Source organism: Helicoverpa zea, chromosome 4 (genome assembly GCF_022581195.2).
Source record: "Helicoverpa zea isolate HzStark_Cry1AcR chromosome 4, ilHelZeax1.1, whole genome shotgun sequence".
NCBI lineage: Eukaryota > Metazoa > Arthropoda > Insecta > Lepidoptera > Noctuidae > Helicoverpa > Helicoverpa zea.
The window spans coordinates 9,752,335-9,771,748 of record NC_061455.1 but is presented as its reverse complement, the minus strand read 5'-3'; the positions used below and the strand labels follow the sequence as shown (position 1 = coordinate 9,771,748).

At 33.9% G+C, this 19,414-nt stretch overlaps 1 protein-coding gene across 1 annotated transcript; it reads left to right on the top strand.

The window, feature by feature from the left end:
- Positions 1-1,297: 1,297 nt before the first annotated feature.
- Positions 1,298-16,663, top strand: LOC124629897 (ethanolaminephosphotransferase 1). The gene is made up of 10 exons (XM_047163559.1): positions 1,298-1,550; positions 1,720-1,788; positions 2,123-2,315; positions 9,537-9,663; positions 12,777-12,906; positions 13,325-13,482; positions 13,661-13,841; positions 14,278-14,463; positions 14,586-14,988; positions 15,218-16,663. Exons 1-9 carry the CDS (start codon positions 1,500-1,502, stop codon positions 14,646-14,648), a joined length of 1,158 nt encoding a protein of 385 aa, XP_047019515.1. The 5' UTR covers positions 1,298-1,499; the 3' UTR covers positions 14,649-14,988; positions 15,218-16,663.
- Positions 16,664-19,414: the final 2,751 nt, after the last annotated feature.

Below are 19,414 nucleotides of genomic sequence, written 5' to 3'. Positions count from 1 at the left end.
TGATTGCTACTCGTGTTGGAGCCACGATTCGTTCGATTTTAAAGAAATCCTACGTCTTTAATTTTTTTACTCAATTTTAAAATTCATGAGTAGGTAATGCTTATCAGTTTTTGGCCGTCGCTCTTTACTTTCACGTTGAATTTTTTAGCGAGTTTTTGTACCTACCTTGAAATAAATTACCGACTAATATATAGTAAAACGATGAACGTAATATAATATAATGATTGACGTTGAATATATCCTGTATTTTATGAACATAGCTCATCCTACTTAATATCATTGGTGTTGATGTCTCTATCGTTAATTAATTTTTCATTTATGGAAATTATGGAAGCGGTACGTACCGGTGGGGTACGGTCGAGTTTGTTTTTAAGTCATTTAATTTAATTATCCCTAAAATGATACCTACAAAATGTAGGTACTTTGTAGGTCGGTTGCCTTTTTTTAGGCTGATCAAGTCTAAATAAAGCTACGTTGAAGCCTATTGAAATTGTAATAGCAAGATGTTTTGGTGTGTAATCGAGACGAGCGTAGCATTTATAACAAAATTTAATTACCTTGTCTCCTGCTTTCCCTGAAAGCAGCGTAAATAATAAATCTTCATTAAGGACAATCGCATTTCATTAAATTTTGGGTTCCCGCCACAGTCCATATTTCTCTAATTCTGTTAAAACCAGAGACAAAGAAACTGCTGGTTGATGCTAAGATTCTATATTATTTATGATTACAAACCTTTTCGAGATATTGAATCACCTTCACCTTAGGCTTGATTCTGCTAATTTAGGTGACATACGATTGATATCCAACTAAGATTCAATTACGATTGAAGCCTATGTAGCATTCCACTATTTTTTCTTTTAAAATAAACATTTTTATCCTCTTCCATGATTCAATAATTGAAGATAATGCCGATATTACCCTCTACACAGTTAATTTTGCATACATTAGGTACTGCGTAAATTACGCAATATTACGAGTACCTAATTTTTGCAAGGATTATAAAATGTTTTTCCTTTTGTTTTGCTATTTGGTAACTTGCTAAACCTTATCCATGGAGCAGATGAATCTTAAAATGTGACGTACTCTTTATTCATTATTAAATTAAAAAAAAATACTAAGCACTGCGAAATTCAAATGGCTTTTATTTAATCGTTTACACGCATTGTCTTCTAGCCACAATAACATTTAACGTAAAGCGCCACGGGTCAGAATCGGGCGCCATGTTTCACCTCTACGCCGGCGATAAAGGCAACACAGCTGCACAAAATGTCAACAACGTCAAAAATATTTTTTAGTTGTCATTTTGAATTGTGGGAGTGTGGTGTCGCTTGTGATTTAAGTTGAAATTACGCTGTTAAAATAAAATTGTACAGCGTGTTATAGATGCATTAACAAAGTATCCGCTCGATACTTCATAAATTGGAAATATGAGATCGTGGTAGAATGTATTTAATTTACATTGCTTTCAAATAACAAAATATTATTTAACAACGTTCGTCATGGCTCGCTTCCTGTCGGAGGATAAATTAAAAGGTTTCGAAAAATACAAAGTAAGTGCTCCTGTGTATGTTCACGCCGTAATATACATGAACATAGGATGAAAATAAAAACAGTAGTGATTGTTAAGTAATATAATAATATGTAATTTAACTGCACACATTTCCGGCATTATATTTTTTGTGCGGTGTTTTGTTAATTTGAAATATACTTTTGTTTCAGTATAACTCAGTGGATACTAGCGTCCTGAGCAATTATGTTATGCACCCATTTTGGAACTGGTGTGTCCAGGTAAGTTTCCACTCAGAATTTATTATATTTTGATCAATGATCTAACATGATACCAGCAACCATACCAATAAGAAATCAAAATATATTTGTATCTAGTTATTTTGTCTGCAGAAATATTCTTACTTGATTTATTTTGAAAACTGCACTAGCTTATGTCAATGCTTTTTCTTTCAAAAAAAAATATATTTTCATGTCTCAAGTACAAATTGTTTGAAGATTTGTGGGATAAATTTCAGTTATCCCTGCATTTATGCTTTTACATACATAACAACATGGTGTACTCACAATAGGCACAAACAATAAAAAAAATAATTATATTGTTTTTTTTTTACAGTTTTGTCCAGTATGGGTGGCACCCAACCTGCTGACTTTTACGGGCTTCCTACTCACGGTGCTCAACTTCTTTGTCTTCTCATATTATGACTACGGTTTCTATGCCTTGACTGCTGAGAATGTCTCTAAGGATTACATTCCGTCATGGGTTTGGGCCGTTTCAGCAGTAAACCTTTTTGTGGCATATACACTTGGTAAGTAAGTTTCTATTAATTTTGTTTGTAATGTCTCGTTTTTGCGGCTTTTGTGTGTTTTGTGCCTTTTTGGATAACTAGATAAACATAGATGTTTTTTAAGTATTGTGCACAAAAAAATGAAGAGTAATATTTTTGACTAAAAAAGTAATTGCTGTTTGCTATAATTTCCTCTGTGATTTGTACAGTTTTATGGTTTGTTATTATGAAGTGATTCGTCTTCTATCCAAAAACACACAAAAACAGGACTTTTGACTAATAATAAAAATTTATACGTGTACCTAGACGACTTTTTAAGAGAAGATCTTGAAATTCGATTATCTTGAAACGGGTTAACTTTTGCCCAGTGTATCACATGGTCAAATTTGTCCGTATTGACCTATACTATCACCTCATGAAAGGATGCGCACTGCTTCCGAGTAACCCTGTATACATATATCGGAACTACAAATTTATTCTAATCTACAATTATTGACTGTCTAAATGCTTTATGTCTTCTTTTTAAACAAGTAATAGAAACAAGTGAAAAATACACATTTTTCTGCCAAAACATTTAAAATACCTGCTGGAACTGCAGGCAGTATTTTTCTCAATAACTGAGCATGTATAATGGATATGTGACCTGTCATATTTTTGGTAGTTACATGTATCTATGCAATGCTGAATTGCAGTCTAACCCCTGCACTCAAACAACGTGACGTCAAAGGAATCCTTCACTAAGGAATGGCTTAAGTGACGATTAAATGTCTCCGAGTGCAGGGGTAAGTAACTAGGTACTCCTAACATATATGTAATCACCTTAGGTGTATTCAATTAATGACATATTGAAATTACTTACAATGATTCTCGATATTATTATCCATTAGATGTTTTCATCACTCTGAATTAAAATTTTAGACATTTTAAGCTTAGGTAGATTGATAGTTTTTTTGAAATTATGATACAATTCATATTTAAATTTTAGATATCTTGAATGTTTAAATTAAAAAAAATGGGTATTTTATTTAATATACTACACTTTAGATGTAGCCATGAATACAGAATATTAACGTCATAGGTAAATTTAAATGTAAATATATCGTGTGAAACTTCTTAATCATGAATATTCGTTAATCTGAGGTAAATGAAATAAAATAATTTTATTATTATCTATTGTATTTAATGGAGGTGCTAAACTAAATAGTTTGGATATAATAGGTAGGTCAGCGTTTAATCATAAATTAATATAAAAGAATCATAATTTACTGCAGTTATTTTTGTATATCCTTCATCAATTGTATTAGAAATGCGAAAATAACTCTGTCTGTCCGTCGAATTTTACGTAAAAAGTACTGACTACTAACTGATTTCTCTCGGGGGCTACCCAGTTTACTGTAAATTATACGTGCAACTTGCAATTTTCGTTGAATTTTACAATAAAATATTGCCAGGCGGATGTAAAAAGATAGGCAGAATTTGTTCCGAAGATAATAAATCTGTTAAATAACTTAGACACTTCACGATAATGAGTGTCACCGACACTCGCGATTACTCGTAGATAAAATAAAACGCAACAAATTATTATTTCGATCTCCCAAACTATATTTATTTATAGCTATAGGGCAAAACACATAGGTACACTGATCATATTTTCCTACTTCTTGTGTGAAATTAATATGATCTCGCTTATAGTGCCATCATCAGTGTTAGGTAATTAATACAAGTAATTATAATGAATGTAAATGACTTGAATTAGGTATTATTGTCAGCTGTTCCATACTAATGCAAAGCGACTTCATATTAGCAACATTGAATAAAATCATGTACCTAGAGATAACTTCTACAATCAGGATTCACGCAGTCGGGTAAAAATAATGCATTTAAAAGATTATGAAGCCGCTACATCGTTATCCTACTCTACTAACTAACTTAGTTAGTTGACCTTTAACATTATTGAAAATAAATTTGCCGTACTCGGATGTACGCATAATAGCTATTGCGTAAAATAAATAGATATTTTATCTGTCTAATTATTAATTATGCCTACAAAACATTACACATGTGTTGTTTATCTAAGTTTGATTTCAATAACCTCGACAATAATATAAAATCTGATTTGCTTGATAGGAATATGACATAACTCGTATTTTGGCTCACGTCTAAAACCTATATTTAATTAGAAAATCCACAGATAGATAAGTAATTGCAATCCACAGTTAGTGTATTCAAGCAATACCAAATACTTATGCACTATTTGTAGGTTCGTTCAGCCTGCAAAACCAAAGAGATTAAATTAGTATATGGATAATGTTCCCCGAATCTTTCAGGGTTATTGGTCGTTACCAATTAAGAGGTTCTATGAATTGCGCAGTCTAAAATTTTATCCAGTTACTGGGAGATTCTTTACTCGATATACCGTGACTTTTTTTCTGGTTCTTCTACGAGCCTTTGCGTGTAGATATAGGACAGAAGTAACGCAGTTTTTTATTGCGTGATTGACGTGTTTCAATCAATCAATTCGATAATAAAATAAAGAAGATGGATCAAAATTGCCCCACGTCCTATAACAATGTGACGTATCTCAAAAAAAAGATAAAAATGTTTAAAAAAATATGACATACTCTCTAATTCATTTTTTTTACACCTTCATACGAAAAAAATGCTTTAAAAATTGTTCAGGCGCTGTTATGAAAACATCGTTCATAGGACTATTTATGGACTATTTTATTAAAATATTTTTTTGTTTGATAGGGTATACCTCACAGGTGGTCCCATAATCATCAGGTCAGGATCTGATGATGGAAACCCTGAGAAATACAGGGCAACTTTTGAAAGTTGTAGGCATGCGCAGGATAAAAACTTGACTATAAGGTGTATGTCTTATAACAATATGCAACAGTGAAAGTTTGGAGCTGACCTGATGATGGAGACGAAAGAAGGTCGAGGGAACTCGACAACCGAATATGTAAACTACCTCGTGTTTGGGCTCATATTATTTGTACTTATTGAATAGACCTTTGCAACAGTGAAGGTTTGAAGCTGACTTGATGATGGAGACCAGACAACTGAATATGTGAACTGCCTCGTGTTTGGGCTTATATTATTCGTATTGATAAGAACTTTCCACTTATGCGGATAGTGACAACTGTGCTTGTCACTGAAAAGCCAAAAATAAAAATAAAAACTTTTTACAATAAAAAAACTTCCAAAAACACTGAAAAGCAAAAAAAAATAGTCTTAGGAGCATCGGCCTAGAAGTCGGTGGGGAAATAAACTTAGGTACATCCTTTAGACACCGACTTCTGAGGTAGTTTAAATATTTTCTTGTCGAGTTCCCTCGCCCTTCTCTGGTCTCCATCATCAAGTCAGCTTCAAACCTTCACTGTTGCAAAGGTCTATTCAATACAAATAATATGAGCCCAAACACGAGGTAGTTTACATATTCGGTTGTCGAGTTCCCTCGACCTTCTTTCGTCTCCATCATCAGGTCAGCTCCAAACCTTTACTGTTGCATATTGTTGTAAGACATACACCTTATAGTCAAGTTTTTTCCTGCGCATGCCTACAACTTTCAAAAGTTGCCCTGGCTTTCTCAGGGTTTCCATCATGAGATCCTGGCCTGATGATTATGGGACCACCTGTGAGGTATACCCTATCAAACAAAAAAATATTTTAATAAAATAGTCCATAAATAGTCCTATGAACGATGTTTTCATAACAGCGCCTGAACAATTTTTAAAGCATTTTTTTCGTATGAAGGTGTAAAAAAAATGAATTAGAGAGTATGTCATATTTTTTTAAACATTTTCATCTTTTTTTTGAGATACGTCACATTGTTATAGGACGTGGGGCAATTTTGTATGGATTGTGATCCGTCTTCTTTAGAAAAAAATATTGAGTATTCGACTGTTTCCACTTTACGCATTTTCATATAAAATACACTCAATTTATAGACTCATAAAATATAGGCAGCGCTCCCGCATAATCCGAATGTAAAAATTCTGACGTCATTTTAACCAACGCTTAGCAAATAGGCGCCAAAGCGTATGACGCGGTACGTGCTAAATATACCGAAATCCGTGTAAAATTAGCGGTTTTATTGTTCTGTGGTGGAATTATGCGTACTGTAGTTTCATAGAAACAACAACATACATTCTCTAGTAAATAAATAATTTCCTGCTTCGGTAATGGTAACACGGTATTGAAGTGATCCAGGATTTTGTAAAAAAAAAACTTGTCTCTGGCCTGCTGGATTAAATAATTTTAATGTCTCATAGTAAAGAAGGTTCCAGAGGTCAACTTTTAAACAGCAAAATGTTCTCAGTCAACTTTTAAATACCAAAATGTAGATCAAAGAAACCACCATTACCTATTTAAATAAATCACTTTAACAGAAAATAATTTTTCTACTATAAGATTTTGTGTGGATTACATAAATTTATTGAGTTGTAAATAAAAATGGTAGGTAATAAAAACCGAAGAAAATCATTACACGTAACGCAGTAAATAACAATGGTATTTTTAAGTAGTATCCGTTTTATAAAACTGCAATATTATTTTATCGTAGATGCAAAAATAAATCTATACCTACATAAATAATAAATCTGCAGAGAAGTCACTTTAATACACTGAACATATTGAAAAAAAAATGGCCAGCGTGCTACAGGATAATAGATAATAATATAATTATCATGGAATAAACAATGCTTGTATACCTACCTACCATTAAACTGCGACAAGTGTTGCACTTTGATATTACGAATACTTCATTACTTACATACTTTAATATTTTTATTTTTTTATTACAACTTTTACCATAAAATATAAGTACTAATTTTGGCAAACAGTTCAGCTATGTATTAGGGTCAATTCCCACTGAAAGAGCAGCGGCCGGCAGCGGCCGTAAGAGCACGGAAAATGTCAAAAATCAATCCCTTGCAATTACGGCCGCTGCCGGCCGCTGCTCTTTCAGTGGGAATTGACCCTTAGTAACTAACAGAAATCCTACAGATTTATTATTTTCATCCATTGACAAACATTTAAGTTGATAGCCCGTAGGTACTAATAAGCGCGGTGGCTTTTGACCAAAATCCACTAACTAGTTTAAAAAAAATTAAGCTGCGCTAATAACAGTAGCTTAATTAAGTTTTTGTCTATTTCATGTGTAGGATCGATGTCATATTTGGTAGTGTAATAAGATGTGACGAACATATAAGGTGCCATCTACCAAATAAAACCTCACCTCACCAGTAAATTAGCGTGAAACTACATACATATCTGGTTACCCCTTCTAAGAAAACAGTCGTGAACGTGTTTCATGAAAGAAATCAAAATCTAAACACAGTAACTATGTGCGATTGTGTTGGACGCCGACTGATCTCTCATTCTTATTGTTGCCCTTTCTTATCTAATGTTAAATTTAATGTGTCGACTGATAAAACTAGACGTTTCATCACATCCTCGTTGCTTTACTAAAGTTCAAACTCAAATATGCATTATTTATTTGTATTTATAGATAAATCGTTACAAATATTTGTATTTGTGTCTCGGTGACAGGTTTTAATGAGTAGATAATTAATGAGACAAGTGTTGAACATTTTATGATAAGTTGGATGTAAAAAAAGTTTAATATGGTTCATATGTAATACAGAAGGAATTATAGTCCAGGTTTTAACATCATTTGATAATTCCATAGTTTGAATTCGGTTAGATGACAGTATTAATTTTAATGTAAGCTCAAAAAACTATGACATATGTTATTAATAGTTTGTGCTATTTTAAAAACTCACTCGTAGATTATTTGATTGTTATGTAAGTAATTAATTAGCACTTACACGAACGTATCACTACGAATATTAATAAGTTATGTTATCTTCACGCTCTTGGCCTCATTAGCGAAAACTTTTAGATCATACTAATAATACTATCTGCTAAATTCTGAAGGTCAACTGCTCGACGGTCATTTTGGATCCAAAATCGACCATGTTTTGACAAAAGATTTTTGAGTTTATGTTGGTTTGAGCACGTTTTTCTCGAGGTATTCTAGGCCTAACAAAATTACGTCGAGTCTTAAAATTCTAACCGCTTTGATTCATGGTCTCCTAAACCTGCAACTGGAACATTAGATTGATAACTTGTTCCTATTTTTTTTTTAAACGAACATTAATGAAGTACTCCCGGAAAATGTTGTGCTGCATAAGTAATTCGGGAACTGACGCCAGACCTCATTGCTTGGCAGTTTTTTTTTTACGTTATTGTTTACTATCGAAAAAAAAAATCATCTAACATTTTCCTTATCTGCCTTTTTGGATATACTTAAAAAACTAAAAAGTCGTTTCGAACAGCTACTTGTTTTCCAGGTAGATAATAGAACTCGGATTTTATTTTCGAGTGATCCCAATCAGTAAATTATTCAGAGTAACAATTACTAGGCATTTTCGCACGTTGACGTTAATTACTTGTATAAATAGACTGAATTCAGTACTAAATCGTTGAACGCAGAAACAAAAATCCAGTCTGGTTATTTATTTCTGTAGACTCACCTTGACAACCGGTTTTTTGCAAAAAGGTTAATATTACAATTTTAATATCCTTCATAGTGACGAGTTTTGCAAACCTATTGTTATTTGGTATAATTCTTGGTAGGTATCTATGTAGATATGATTATATTCCGAGTATATCTGGGCATTCATTCAATCAGTAAATCCTGAATGGAAAGTGGTGCGATGAGTTCAAAAGTACAAAAGATTTATCGGCGGTGGGCGTGCTACACACGTGGTAGTGTGTTCGCATTGCTCCGGTGTGCCTGACATCAAACACCGTGTCACATTTACATCGACAGTCTTAACCGTGATCAGAAACGTTAACCTTACTTTTAGGATAATGTTTACCTACACAAATCAGCGTGCTCCATGATGATACGTGGTTTATCTATAATTGTTTTGCAATTCACAATCAGAGCATCATTATGAACGTTTTAAAAATAACACGAATTTAAATTCGTTCTTTTATACTTCCTGGTTCAGATAACTTATGCAAGGTGCACTTCAAAAAAAGTTGAATGTCAAAGAACACAAAACTAAAAGAGGATAACAAGCCAATCGAAATAAATTAACATGAAAATTACATCCTAGTAGAATTGGACCAGAATTCTTGGATTCGCCACCTTTCTTAGCCTTATAAAGGAACTCTAGCTAGTGCATATAGTTATAGGTCTTACAAATTAACCGTTTATTATTTCAGATGGCATCGACGGCAAGCAAGCTCGCCGTACTGGGACTAGTGGACCACTGGGGGAGCTGTTTGATCATGGACTGGACTCCTATTCTGCCGTCCTCATACCCACCTTCCTCTACAGTATATTTGGCAGGTATATCAATCGTCACCAATAACTAGGTATTTATTAAATAGTGAGATTAAGCTCTACCACATAGCTGGTAAATCTACGGTAGTCCCTGAATTACAAACAAAAACAAACTTAGGTAAATTATAGTTTATTATTATCAGGGTTGCAGTATTCTTAGAGTATTTTCCGCTGCCTTGAAGTTAAAGGGCGACTGCAGAAACAACGATGTACGATGAACGATGATAAGTTATAAGAGCACAGCGTATTTTTTTTTTAGTCTAACCAATAAAATGTTACATCTAATACCAGGCTGGCAGTCGCTTCTTGTAAAGCACTGGTACTCAGCTGAATCCGGTTAGACTGGAAGCCGACCCCAACATGATTGGGAAAAGGCTCGGAGGATGATCTAATACCAGGCTGGAATATAGTTTTTCGCCATCATTTTATCCTTATGCATTACTTTTGTCACTCATTATAAAATATAGGTAGTTATCTTAAAAAATGCTATTATCGCATTAACAATGCAAATTAGAAGTATGACGTCCAAATGGACGTAGGTATAATGACTGGATGTATAATTTTTCAATAATTTGGCTAAATAAGTCGCAAGAGGGTTGCACGCAATTATACATACCTAGTTCCTAAACAGTAATGTGGACTTTGTTGAGCATGCATTTGTTTTTTGGGTGACACGTCATGGTTGCGATACACGAAAACTTAGTCACGCGATTTTCAAGATTTGTAGAATTCTTACGTAATAGGAATGTTGGTGCTTTAATGAGTTCTCCTACCGTACCTATCTCGTCTGCAAAGAAGATGCGTGATATTATTGTATTGCTGGAGACTTGACTATTCAGGTTAAGAATCTGTTCAGTATATATGTATACGTGAGTTAAAGAAAAAGCAATAACTAATTGCTATGGTTAGCAAATTGAGCAGCGATTGCTGACGGTAATGGCCGTCCTTGACCGTTGACTTTTTGAACCCAATAGCTGTGTACTTGCAAAGAATATAATTATGTGCGGAAAAAAACAAGATAATGTAAGACGTGACATCCATTACAATAGGTTAATGTTGTAGAGGTGCAAGCAAACTCATGTAAAATTAAATATGTACAACCCTTGCCGATAAAGAATGGGATTAGAAATCGCGACAGCTGTATTTACCTCTCGCTCATACACTATAGCACATGAGCAAGAGTTGAATACAGCTGTCGCGATTTCTAATCCCATTCTTTAGGTACCTAGTACTAGTTTTTTTTCGGTTTCGTTTACCTGATTTCCATTTATAGGTATTAAATAAACAATGGAAGTCAAGAAGTCAACAAAATGTAGATCATTAATATTGACTAATTGTTACAATGAAGGATTTGCGTAAATTATAACAGATACCTACTATAAATCCTTTCACACAACCACAAACTCACAATAGTAGAGCGCTCTCACTGAGAAAGAACTCTTTAATGCAGAGGATAATATCGTGTAGCCCATAAAGGCAAAGGATTATTCTGATACGCAGCATGCAACCATATCATACAGAACGCTGTGCATCGGAAGATGCATTCGTTAACACTTGGTAGACCAACAAGTTTTTTAAAAGATTCGGCAAATTACCTGTAGTAGTAATCTCGCAATTAAACTATAAAATACTTCAAAATTGTTTCCCTTAAAATGTTTATAATTTCTTGCAAAATTACATTGAGCATATTTACGACATTTTCAATGTGACGATATTTAAACGCGAATATAACTATGTTTTTTTTTCTGTTGTTTATGACGCACTCGACAGGTTAATAGTTTTAATGGATACTGAAAAGTTTCGCCTATCAGCGTGAGTGACAATTTAGATAGGGTATCGTAAAAGTGCCATAGCTGTTAGATTGAATATCCTGCACTTTGCTTGATAGGCTTATCGCTAGGGACCGGGACTCTATCTACAGGGCCTTTCTTTTTGAGCAATTTCATAAATTGGTAGTGATTAAAGTTAACAATTGTCATAATACAAGTAAACTAGGTGTTACATCTAAAGAACTTTGCTCGGCGGCTAAATAATTAAGTACCTAAGTGATGACGTTTTTGATTAGGATAAAGATACCTATTCTATGCCAGTTACTAAACCTAGGGAAAGTGTAATATAGGTACTTATAATTTTTTTTTTCATAATTTGAGAAATATAGGCTAAGGCAATATCTATGTTTTATTTGTTGCTAACTAATTAGGTACTAACTAATTAGATATTGTTATCAAATCGAACCACGCGTGACACGTGTTTGTACGTAGATAAATACTATTTCTGATACATGTCGTAATATTTTGTTCTCATCAACACGGAACTTCCTAATTTTATCTGATAGTAAAATAAAATTATGCTTAAAACGATGACTTTCATAACTTTTGTCGGTGCGTATTAAGGGTAAAAACAATAGGTAATATGATTTTAAAGTACTTACTTGAGTAAATATTGCGTAAAATTACATCATGTCCAAATCATCATTACTAATACTTTTACCGATTTTAATGATTTTTTTTAAACAGAGAGTTTAAAACATTTTTACAATTAAGGTTTTTACCTATGCTGAAAGTAGGGTCATAATTGGGATATTATTACATGTAAGAGGATGCATATGACCTACCTTAAGAGCTTCACAGTTCAATAAAAAAAGCCCTGGCCAATTTAAAATTTAACGACTATGTTTATAAGTAAATTAAAGAAATTTTTACACTCTAAATGCTACTACACAATAAAAGAGTACATGGACGATAAGTCAATAAAAAAATAATAAACACCAATACAAACTACTTTACAAGTACATACACACTCTCACGCACACACACATACACAACAAACACACACACACACAATAAGATAAGAATATAACATATTAATATATTTCAGTTTTTTTTTTAGTAATAAGTATAGATTTAATAAAACTAAACTAGGTAATAAATAAGTACTGCAAACCTCTCCTACCTCTTTATGCTGTGCCCTACCGGGTCCATATTGTTTCCAATATATTGTTTAAACTTTATAAAAATACCACCTGTATTACATATGGAACGCAAATAAAGATTTGAATTTGAATTTAAATAATAAATAAAACATACCGTAACCAAACCAAACATATCTTTTAATTTCAGAGATGAAGTGAGCACGCTGAGGTTTCTGTTTCTCATATGGAACATCTTCTTCAACTTCTATCTGACGCACTGGGAGAAGTACAACACGGGCGTCATGTTCCTGCCGTGGGGATACGACTTTACCATGATTGTGAGTACATACAATATATAATATACCTATATAAAATAGGGAGTAATAGTAGTAACAGTGGTCCTTAGTGGCGGAATATATTCTCTTGGTTTTTGGACTTTGGTCAGGGCGGTGAACCTTGATATTGTTTGGAATCAAAAAGGGGGCATTATAAGTTTAGCTTCAAAGAGTTCCAGCGAAAGAAGTACTTATTTTATTGTTGTAAAATATTATTTTCTGTTGATTTAAGGCAGAATTCACAAGTTATTTTGGTCACTAGCTGCTATTTAGTTGTGACATCTGAAGTGGTGTGATTTTCTCTTCCAAAATAATAATTATAATCCACAACGAAAAGCTTTTTATAAAGTTGCGACTTAAAATTGAATCATAAAGGTTTCGTTGTTTGTATAACTATAATTATTGAATTCTTGTTTACCAGGGATCCTGTATCCTGCTACTAGTGACATCAGTGTTCGGTCCCGAGGCATGGCACATTCCCCTACCCGGTGGCATCACGCCGGGCGTCGTGTTCGAGTTCGTGCTCTATTTCTCCGCTATGCTCACCAGCCAGACGGTCATATTGTGGAATATTTACAAGTAAGTCACACGTCATTTTACGACGATATTACAGTGTAACTTACATTAACAGGTAGGTGTATGTAGCATACCACTTGCACTCCTCCCCAACTCGTTTCTTTATAAATCATCATCATCAGCCTATCGCAGTCCACTGCTGGACATAGGCTCTTTATAAATAATCTATTGCTATTTCCAGATCGTATCGCGACGGCACGGGCAAGATGCGTTCGTTCAGCGAGGCGGTGCGTCCCCTAGTGCCGCTGTTCATATTCTTCGCGCTGAGCTCGGCGTGGGCCATCTACTCGCCCACCGACATCATCAATAGAGCGCCCAGGATCTTCTACATACTCACCGGAACTATATTCTCTAATATTAACGTAAGTATTTATCGCCAATAAAACTATTGTTGAATGAAGTTCCTTAACTGCGATTGTTCAACTTCTCAATATCTATTGTAGTTGGGTTTTGAGTACTTAACTGTGACTCGCTGAGAAAAGGACTTCAAATGAAATAAATAAAACACGGTTTTTGTTTATTTACTTTTATTCATGTAAAATGTACGAGTATATCTTCAATCCGAACAAATATTTTATAGTAGTCTTCGTTTTGAAGCAAACACTACACAGACACAAAATTTTACTAACCCAAGATATCGATAAAATCTACGTTAATTCAACGAATTGAACAAAGCCAATCAATGGAAAAGCCGATAAATCTAACTACATACAATAAAGTGCATTCTACAAACCTAGGTATTTACTTATAAAATGCATTCTACTAGCCGAGTTTTCTAACTACATGTTTTATTCCCAGTGTCGGCTAATAGTGTCACAAATGAGCGACACTCGTTGCGAAGTGTTCAACGGTCTGCTGATCCCGTACGCGGCAGTAATGGCGGTGGTGTTCGGCTGCGCCGTGTCGCCCAACACCGAGCTCTTGTTGCTCTCTGCGCTGTGTGTTGCCAGCTCTATTGCGCATATCTACTACGGTACCAAAGTGGTAAGCAAACTTCAGTCATTGTACATAATAATACCTCAAAAAATAAAAATCTACTAGAAATACTACTCTATTTCATATTTATTTGCCGGGGTGACTAACTCTTGAATTATTTTTCTTTCCAGGTACAAGAAATGTGTGATCACTTCAACATTGAATGTTTCCATATCAAACCAAAGATAAAATAAGTTATTTATAATAGATTCCAATTGGAAGTTGTGAATTAATGGTGTAAACAACTTATATGTCCCTAATACTCTTGTATTGTGGTTGTATTTAAACATAAAGGTATGCGATCATATACCTTCCACTTTCATATTTACGGAAGTCAACAAGATGTGTTATGCCAATTTTGCCAGTGGAAATGGAGCAGATTTTTATTTACTTTTTTATACTGTTGTTACTTTTTTTTTGTTTCTCGTTACCCAAATGAAATATGATGTGGATTGTAAATACGTATTTTCATATATTCTACATTTGAATGAATTACTGTGAAATGGACGCGTACCTTTATTGAACACTACCGTTATAGTTCGGCCATTCAGAGAATGCGTTCCTGACACGTCGCGATTGAACTGACGACGTAATAACATTCATTGATTATTGATATAATAATGTTGTTTTAATGCTCCTCAATTGTTAAAACGGTAAACAACCAGCAAAAATATTTTTATCGTAACTGCAACGCCATTGCAAAGTTACGTCGTCAGTTCAATCGCGACGTGTCAGGAACGCATTCTCTGAATGGCCGAACTATAAGTACTTGCAGCTGTTTAGTGAGTAGACTAGCAAAGTTTTAGGCCCTTATAAACAACTGTATACTTTTGATTTTAGAAATCAAACCTGCCGTTTGGAGCAAGCATTTATCTTAATATAATAATTTATCCAATGCTATTTTCTGAGTGATATTTCAAATATATTAGTTCTATAAACTGAGGACCAACAAACAAAATCAACTGATTTTAAGGATGCATTAAACAACTGTGGATTTAATTGCTCTAATTTTTTAACGGCCAGTTTTTTCATCAAAAGTTAAAGTTAAAGTAATGTCTAAAGTTAAAGTAACGGTCAAATTTGTTTTTTCAAGGCCAAAGTGACAGCAAAATTCATAGAAAAATTGAATTTAACCGTTACTTTAACTTTAGTCATTACTTTGACTTTTACTTTGGCTTTAACTTTTGATGAAGAAACCGGCTGTTAGTCTTGTAAATATAACTTTTAGTCCAGGGTAAAGTTTCGCAATTATGTTACTATGTTTGTAATAATATTGGGCGGGCATTTATTGAACATTAATTTAAGAACTTTTAGTCCTCATAGATTAAGACTAAATTAAAACGTTACTAGTAACGCTAGTCATGTTTATTAGATAATAAATTGTTACTCATGCCATATAATATGTCATACAATAGATGTGTAATATCATGCCAAATGTTTCCATTTAGATATAAATTTAGTCAATTTTATCAAATTATATACTTTCTATTAAGTAGTAGGTGTCTAGTGTACATGTATTTTTATATACTGATCTTCTTGTCGTAACTCAATGTTATAGATAGCATGTAATGTTATATTGTTAGCTAAACTTGATAATGATCTGAAATCCAAATCTCAGGTTGATATACGCGTTCCTCCTTTATATACATAGAAAATTATTAGTTTTTATTTGTGGGACAAGGTGTGAGTATTTTCCAATGTTTTGTGATGGATCTAGCATGTTTAGTTATATTCTCGCTAGTTACTAGATAATTTATAATTTTCACTCAGTACAGCTGTGTACGTAAATCTTGTCTTTTTAGGGCAACCACATTATTATCTGACAGTTTCACTTTCAACTACCCTAAACAAATGTTATATGCCCGAGACTGGTGTGATTGGCACTTATTCCTTACAGTCCAGCAAGTGGCAAGGCTGATATGATGAAGTTTTTCATACCTTTTATCTGCCTGTATGCAATTTTTTTTCTTTATTGAAAGGAAAAAGTACAACTAAAATTACCAAGTGAATAATTACTGTATGCTAATGTTTTTGCCCTAAGTCATCTATGGTATTTAAAGAGAGGGTTGCTCAATATTGTACCTGTTTTATTTTAATAGTTTTATTGTACGCCTAAAGGTTTTGAACTGGAGGGTAGGAACTGTAAAGCGACTCTGCCTCATCTACATTTCAAGTCTTGTATTGTCAATAAAGGACTTAAATTTAAAAATTTGGTTTTAATTATGACAAACTACAGTTACCGGCACGGATGTCGGGCTCTCGGCGGAAGAGTGGGGATCGCTTTGCGCACCCGTACGCATAAGGCAATAAGGCAGTAAATCGCTTGTGCGCAGGTGAAGGTCAGGGCCCGACATCCGTGCCGGTAACTGTAATTTGTTATGGTTCTTATGATTTCTTGAAGCCCTTCTTTTCTTGAATTTACCTGCAAGAAACCCTTTTCATAGATCACAATCATTTAATTAAAATCATATTATTCAATACAAAGGAGAATGGGCAAAATGTTTGGATGTTGATCTACTGTCCCTCTATTTATATGAGTCATATATCATTCAAAAGACCTTAAATGCAATATTTCATATTCATAAACCTGTGACGAATTGTAAGTATTTTAGAAGCTAGAGCTTAAATAAGATTATCATTATCAATAGGTGTTTTCAAGTGAATAAATCCCTTCTGTAGTAATGAGTTATGTGTGCGTTCGCGCAGCGGAATGTTGTTGAATTTAAAGATTTTAATTATGCAGATAATTAGTGTAAGACGTCCTATAATTGTGTATGGCAAATAAAAATTTGTGTATGCAGCCATTGTGGAGAAATTCACCAAAAACAGATTCCGCTGGGCGAACGTTGGCGAACGTTGTCCTGGCGGAACTTTTTTTAATCCATAGACTTTAGAAGAAAAGAGATGTGTCCGAAAATTAGTGTGTATTTGTGTATAATTGATTATGTATGAATGAAATCAGTGCATGCATAAACTTCGGAGAAATTCAAGTTTCCGCTACGCGAACGTTTGGCCATTAGCTAGTTTTCATATAAAGCGCTTACATAGAGAGCTGTAGATTTTTATATATGTTGTTTTGAATTTGTTTATATTTGTTTAATAAACAGATTTAGAAAAAGTCGTAGGGTTTAAAAGATAAAAATATAAACGTAAAATACACTTATTAGGTCTTACTGCCACACTCAGAGTCATTTAATGGTTACTTAAGTGGCTCCTTAGTATAGATTTAAAAAAGCTCACTCTCAGAGACAATTAATGATCCGTTAGCATCCCTTAATGACAATTAAAGTTAAGTAAAGCAAAACCTTTACTTAACTTTCTAATGATTGATTTTGACATTTATGTTTAAGGTTATAAAAGTAAATAAAATATTTTAAAAAGTCTCAGGAATAGAAGTTTTTTAACAATAAAGTAAAGATGAGTGATTTGCTTGACTTTATTGATTTTGTAGACTATACCACAAGGTTTAGAGTAGTGGGGCCAAATAAGAAGCCCAGGAGGAGTAACATTAGAAGTCTATAGGAATATAAAAGGGTATTTTTCTATCAATGTTCAAGCAGTCACTGGGACAAACTTGGAATGTTATGATCTAGTAGCCCGGTGGCCTGGCAGTACCCATGATAGTTTTATTTATAACAGCAGTGCAAGTAAACAAAGACTGAATACTGGTGTGTTAAAAGGGATAAGTTTAGGGGACAGCGGGTATGCAGTTAGCAATGTGCTACTGACACCGTTTTTATCACCAAATTCAACTGCACAAGAAAACTACAACAGAAGCCAAATAAAATATAATGTGGAATACTGTGGAAAGATGCTTTGGCATATGGAAAAGAAGGTTTCCTTGTCTCCAACTTGACATGGGCATTAAGATGGATACAGGTTGATGATTTGGTTCCAAAGAACTGGGAATCTCCTCATATTGAGAATGATGATGTTGTCCTGAGTGAAAGGCGTGAAAGCACAACCAACAGCAATGGATTTTTAGTGCGACAATCTATAGTTGATAGATTTTTCTCATAATATAATTTTTAATAAATAAAAATCCATAAAATAAGAGGAATACTTTTTTAATTGTTGAACAAGAGGCCAATTATGTAGTACAAAGTTTATTTGACTTCCTCGTTGATCTAGTGGTAGCAAGCGCGGCTGCTGTGCTCGAGGTCTCGGCCGGTCGGAGGTCGGGCCGAAATCGCTTTTTGAGTTTTCTTTAACTTTCACAAAGCAGCCCGTAGTCTGGAAGTTGGTGATTGATTCCTGATTGAACTCCTGTGTTATACTATCCCATGCTGCTTGTTTCTTGGCGACTGACTTGCCATCTGTTATTTAAGATTCCACGATTGGTCTCTTTTTAACTAATTGTACTAACAAAACTTTTTCGTCCGCCGTGAAATTAGCCACACGTTTGCGTGGGGCTCTTGTTCCTGAAGACTTCTAAAATGAAACAAGCACAAGTTAAATTCTTCAAATACATATGTGCAGCTACTAATGTACATAGAAACGAAACTTACCATGATATGTTAAGATAAAGCTATTTATTTCAGAGTTTATCACACTTTTCTTTCCTAACGGTTAACGGAACAAGAATTTTAAACGTAACCTTGACACTGACAGTACAATATTGACAGTGATACCAGAAAAAAGTTTCCATGTACTTTATATCATTTACATGAAAATAGGTGTTTGTACGTAAAAACGATCCCGAAATTAACAAATTCTTATTTCTATTGTTGATACACAAGGTTTTAATGTATTTAAATAACAGTTTTTGCTGCTTAATAATTTCACATTTTAATGTGCGGCTACACCTTTCGTTTATCGATAAGCATTATCATAGACAATTTGACGATACTCTGCCCTACGGATACTTAAAGCTGTCATTAACTAATGAACCCTTAAATTTCGTCTCTGGGATGTATCGTTCATTAACAGATTTAATGATAATTAGTTAAGGACTCATTAG